Source organism: Dunckerocampus dactyliophorus, chromosome 14 (genome assembly GCF_027744805.1).
Source record: "Dunckerocampus dactyliophorus isolate RoL2022-P2 chromosome 14, RoL_Ddac_1.1, whole genome shotgun sequence".
Classification (NCBI taxonomy): domain Eukaryota; kingdom Metazoa; phylum Chordata; class Actinopteri; order Syngnathiformes; family Syngnathidae; genus Dunckerocampus; species Dunckerocampus dactyliophorus.
The window spans coordinates 454001-460000 of NC_072832.1; the positions used below are offsets into that span (position 1 = coordinate 454001).

Here is a 6000-nt window from a genome sequence, read left to right on the forward strand (position 1 = left end):
TCGTGCATCTTTCACACGGAACAGAAGAGCTTATCATTGTTCAGGATTGGTTCTTATGAACGACTCTTTGTCATGTTTGATGCCAAGAGTCGTCCCAGAGTTACTAAGTGCCACAACTACCAGCACCCACATCATCATCTTCATCACCAGACGACATTCATCGGACTTACGACTGCTGCTGCTGTTCTGACCCCCCATCTCTGCTGCTGCGATGCAAGGTGCGTTCACGGTCCTCTCGCTGTGTCGCCACTCCAAACCTGCCTAAACCATAAACTGTACACGACCACGATCACGTTCCGCCTCGAGTCCCTGAATGTTTCATTCCACGAAGGCCAACCGGGGTTGCTGCGGGATGTGTTTAGTCGCACACGCCGCACGACACGCGTGCTCATTTGCATAAAAGGTGCAATTGGAGGCGGAGCTCCCACTCTTTGTGCTGCTGCACACTCAAGCACGCGCTTGCGTGTCATCGGAGCTTCATTCCCACGCGGCATGCCGGACACGCTGTGTTCCATGTGAATTCATGTAATACAAGTTTCATTCTTCGCGAATAAGTTATTGATGTGCTGCTGACACGTTTACGCTTTTATTCATTTGCTTTTTAATTTTTTATTTCATTTTATACTCATTTTATGAAAATCATTTTTCATTTCAATGAACTTTTACATTTAAATACAGTATTGATGTATGGATTTATTTATTTCATATTTTAACACATGTTTTTCATCACTCCATGCTCCCCATGGGGGGGGGGGGGGTGTTCAAAGTGCAGCCTGGGGTGTTTTTTTTTGTGGCCCTGGGCAGTTTGTAAAATACAATTAAAGAAGAAAATCAAATAAAAAAACAGAGTAAAAAGAACAATCATACGGGTTGCTTTAAAAAACGTCAAGGTGGCCCCCCCACCCTTTGACTTGTCAGCATCATTTGGTGTATGTTGATGTCAATACCACCCACGTATCCACGTGTGGTGGATGACGCCACGAGCAACAACACACTTTTTATGGTTGCGCGTGGTGTCATTAGTGTTCACGTTCAAGACGACTCCAGTCTTCTTCACACGTGCTCGCCAGTCCCCTAGAGGTGCGCACCGAACACCCTAAAACCACAGTGGGTGTTTTGTGGGGTAACGCCAATGGACGCGCACGCCAAAGCTGCAGCTGGTGCTGTTTTAGCCAATCACAAGCCTGAAGAAAGTCACACACTATCCAGAAAAGGCACAACGATAGCGGGGGTGGAATGAAACGGCGCTTAGCTCGCACGACTATAAAGAGGAAACAAATATGATGACGTCTAGTGTGGACGGCAGCTCGTGGACGTACGTGAAAGCACCTGGACACTCGTACGTCATACGTGAGGATGAGCGGCTTCCATCCCCACCACCCACCACCGGAGGTCCTTAGGGGGCTTTCATGCTCGTTTCCATGAAAGGCCACGGCGAGCACTCGCGTGAAGGGAGGATGAATGCTGATGCGTTACGACAGATTTGGCCTGAGGCTGCCGCTGAAATATCAAACAAAACAAAGAATAAACCTCTTAAGTTCTAACGCCACTGATAAAAAAACGGCAGCACTGACTGGTACCAAACCAGATACCGCAGCAATGAAGGAACCGGTTAGACTTCAGGCAAACAAAGCATTTGGGACACGAGGGCGTCATCTCGCGTTTTTTGAGATTCTTGTCATGTTGGAAAAGTGCAGCGCAGCCCAGCCTCTGCAGCACACACTGGAATTCATGGCTTCCATCAACGAACCGCAGCCCCCCCGGCGTTGACAGCACTCATGCAGCCCGGGACGGTGGCACCACCACCACGATACGGTTAAATCTATACGGCTGTAGCAGCTGTACGCTGACTAGCAAAGATGGAAAAATCAGCAGTAATTTTACAAGAATAAAGTCGAGATATGAACGGAAAAAATAGAATGTGAAAAAAACATCTTTTTAGCAGCATGAAAACACCTTTTTAGCAGCATAAAAACATCTTTTTAGCAGCAAAAAAACATCTTTTTAGCAGCATAAAAACATCTTTTTAGCAACATGATAACATCTTTTTAGCAGCATAAAAACATCTTTTTAGCAGCATAAAAACATCTTTTTAGCAGCATAAAAACACCTTTTTAGCAGCATAAAAACATCTTTTTAGCAGCATGATAACATCTTTTTAGCAGCATAAAAACATCTTTTTAGCAGCATGATAACATCTTTTTAGCAGCATAAAAACACCTTTTTAGCAGCATGAAAACACCTTTTTAGCAGCATAAAAACATCTTTTTAGCAGCATGATAACATCTTTTTAGCAGCATAAAAACATCTTTTTAGCAGCAAAAAAACATCTTTTTAGCAGCATAAAAACACCTTTTTAGCAGCATAAAAACATCTTTTTAGCAGCATGAAAACATCTTTTTAGCAGCATGAAAACACCTTTTTAGCAGCAAAAAAACATCTTTTTAGCAGCATAAAAACACCTTTTTAGCAGCATAAAAACATCTTTTTAGCAGCATGAAAACACCTTTTTAGCAGCATAAAAACATCTTTTTAGCAGCAAAAAAACATCTTTTTAGCAGCATAAAAACATCTTTTTAGCAGCATGATAACATCTTTTTAGCAGCATAAAAACATCTTTTTAGCAGCAAAAAAACATCTTTTTAGCAGCATAAAAACATCTTTTTAGCAGCATGAAAACACCTTTTTAGCAGCATAAAAACATCTTTTTAGCAGCATGATAACATCTTTTTAGCAGCATAAAAACATCTTTTTAGCAGCAAAAAAACATCTTTTTAGCAGCATAAAAACACCTTTTTAGCAGCATAAAAACATCTTTTTAGCAGCATGAAAACATCTTTTTAGCAGCATGAAAACACCTTTTTAGCAGCAAAAAAACATCTTTTTAGCAGCATAAAAACACCTTTTTAGCAGCATAAAAACATCTTTTTAGCAGCATGAAAACACCTTTTTAGCAGCATAAAAACATCTTTTTAGCAGCAAAAAAACATCTTTTTAGCAGCATAAAAACATCTTTTTAGCAACATGATAACATCTTTTTAGCAGCATAAAAACATCTTTTTAGCAGCATGATAACATCTTTTTAGCAGCATAAAAACATCTTTTTAGCAGCAAAAAAACATCTTTTTAGCAGCATAAAAACACCTTTTTAGCAGCATAAAAACATCTTTTTAGCAGCATGAAAACACCTTTTTAGCAGCATAAAAACACCTTTTTAGCAGCATAAAAACACCTTTTTAGCAGCAAAAAAACATCTTTTTAGCAGCATAAAAACATCTTTTTAGCAGCATGAAAACACCTTTTTAGCAGCAAAAAAACATCTTTTTAGCAGCATAAAAACATCTTTTTAGCTTTTTAGCTTTTTGTTCTGTGTTTGTTTTGCACTCTGCTGCCGCCTCTGTTTTGTCCTTGCAGTGTCATGGCTGCACTGAGTAATCAGGGACACCTGTGATCAATCTTCTGCTCCCCATATATACCTCTGCCTAGCCCCTACCTAGTTGCCAGTTATTCCCTTGCCAACCCTGCTTCCTGTTCCTCATCCCTTGGCTCCCAACTGGTCCCCTTTGCTCGCGTATTTTCTGCCACTGTGATTTGCTACTGCCTCTACCTGTTCTACACCTTTTTCCTGCAGCTCCTTTTGTTCAGTGAGTACCTTTTTCCTGCCTTGCAGTGTTTTTCGTTCTTTGTAGTTTTTGGCTTAAGCCCTGTGTTCCTTAGTTATCTTTTTGTAGTTCTTTTTTTGTATTTTTGTCATTATTACTTTGTGTAATAAATTGTATTTCTTACTAGCGCTGTGTCAGTCTGCATCACGGGTTCCAACCTTTTGGCGTAAGCCTCTTCATGACAGTGTCGACTGTCGAGTGTGAGTGTGGAGTCCAGTGCAGCTGCTTGCAGTCTCGGCCATTGTTAGTTCTCTACTCTAAACACTGCGGACCAATATAGAGCCTGTAAAGCATGCCGCTGCCACCATGTTGGAATGTGGACCGGCGCAGCGCGTAAACAAAGCGTGTTTATGATGGCTTCCGACGTTTATCATCAATAAGTGTTGAAGAGCTTGGCTGTGATGCATAATGAACCAGCCTGGCGGACATTTCGAATGATGCTGTGACAAACACTATCATTAATGCAAACACTTCCTGCCTCTGTGCTCTTTTAATAGCTGGAATATTCTCAGATGTAGCTCCAGGAGTGGCCGTGTGTGTGTGTGTGTGTGTGTGTGGCACACGTCAGACCCACATCTAACAATAGGGTTGACATCAGTGCACGTTAAGAAGGCTCCATGCACAAACGACTGGAAGCAGCGATGCAACGAGGTACTGCAGAGCCAATCGGCACAAAGATACATGAATGACATTCGGCATCTATGCTCTTGTGTTTCTTGCACTAAAATTTGACTTCCAACGTGACGTACGAATGTCAAAAGTGGATAAAGCGCACAAAAGCCCCACACGGCTCATGAGCATTAAAGCTACAGTCACACAAAAAAACACAGTTGAAATGAAATGAGAAGTAAAGCCAACAGACTTCCAATACATGATACTGTATACTAGTGCGTTCTACTTGAAGTAGTAAAGTACATGATTACCACCTGACACACGCATTTATTTCTTCACTGCAGCCCTTCCACTTGAACACAAATCATTCCACAAGCACTTGACACAACCAAGTCATGACTGAAGGCAAGTTAACCAGACATTTCAAGTAAACAGATGGTTTCTTTGTCTGCATGTTGTGTAACTCACTGGCAAACACACTTGGAATGTCTTCATGCACCGCAAACACAGCGATACTTGAAATCATCTTCAACTTTTCTAATTTCAACTTAAATGGGGTCAACAAAATTCCTAACCCTAACCCTTCCTAACCCTAACCCCTCGAACCCCTTCTAACCCTAACCCTCTCTAGATCTAACCCTTCCTAACCTTAACCCCTTCTAACCCTAACCCTTCCTAACCCTAAACCTTTCTAACCCTAACCCTTCCTAACACTAACCCTTCCAAACCTAAACCTTCCTAACCCTAACCCTTCCTAGATCTAACCCTTCCTAACCTTAACCCCTTCTAACCCTAACCCTTCCTAACCCTAACCCTTCCTAGCTCTAACCCCTTCTAACCCTAACCCTTCCTAGATCTAACCCTTCCTAACCTTAACCCCTTCTAACCCTAACCCCTTCTAACCCTAACCCTTCCTAACCCTAACCCTTCCTAACCTAAACCTTTCTAACCCTAACCCTTCCTAACCCTAAACCTTTCTAACCCTAACCCTTTCTAACCCTAACCCTAAACCTTTCTAACCCTGACCCTTCCTAACCCTAACCCTTCCTAGCTCTAACCCTAACCCTTCCTAACCCTAACCCCTCTAACCCTAACCCTTCCTAGCTCTAACCCCTTCTAACCCTAACCCTCTCTAGATCTAACCCTTCCTAACCTTAACCCCTTCTAACCCTAACCCTTCCTAACCCTAACCCTTCCTAACCCTAACCCTTCCTAGCTCTAACCCTAACCCTAACCTTTCCTAACCCTAACCCTTCCTAGCTCTAACCCCTTCTAACCCTAACCCTTCCTAGCTTTAACCTTTCCTAACCTTAACCCCTTCTAACCCTAACCCTTCCTAACCCTAAAAAGAAAAAAGATTTGCACACATTTACTACACAGAAAGATTTGTTTTAAACATTTAATTCAATGCAAGCTTATTTCCAAACAGTATCACGGTTAGTTAAACAGTAGCCTACCAGAAAAATCACGGTCATTGCCGTCAATCTTCATCCTCCTCCTTCCACACTAAAACCACTAGAGTCTTCTTCAGTGTCGGAAACAAACATTCACTTCTATTCCGATATCTTTTGTGATAGATTAAGGCATCTTGCCGCTGAGTTAGTTTATCCATAATCACAATCATAAAGGGCCGCACGGTGGTCTAGTGGGCCACACAGTCACAGTCTGGAGATGGGGAAGACCTGGAAAGTCAGCTGGGATAGGCTCCAGCATTCCCCCGCGATAA

At 42.2% G+C, this 6000-nt stretch overlaps 1 protein-coding gene across 2 annotated transcripts in view; it reads right to left on the reverse strand.

Moving 5' to 3' along the window:
* Positions 1 to 360, reverse strand: part of LOC129194167 (E3 ubiquitin-protein ligase NEURL1-like) — a 32534-nt gene extending 32174 nt beyond the window's left edge. For both annotated transcript variants that reach the window (XM_054799183.1, XM_054799182.1), the window contains exon 1: positions 171 to 360. In XM_054799183.1, coding sequence (XP_054655158.1) covers positions 171 to 198 — 28 coding nt within the window. In that variant the 5' untranslated portion in view covers positions 199 to 360. The remainder of the gene's footprint in view (positions 1 to 170) is intronic.
* Positions 361 to 6000: the final 5640 nt, after the last annotated feature.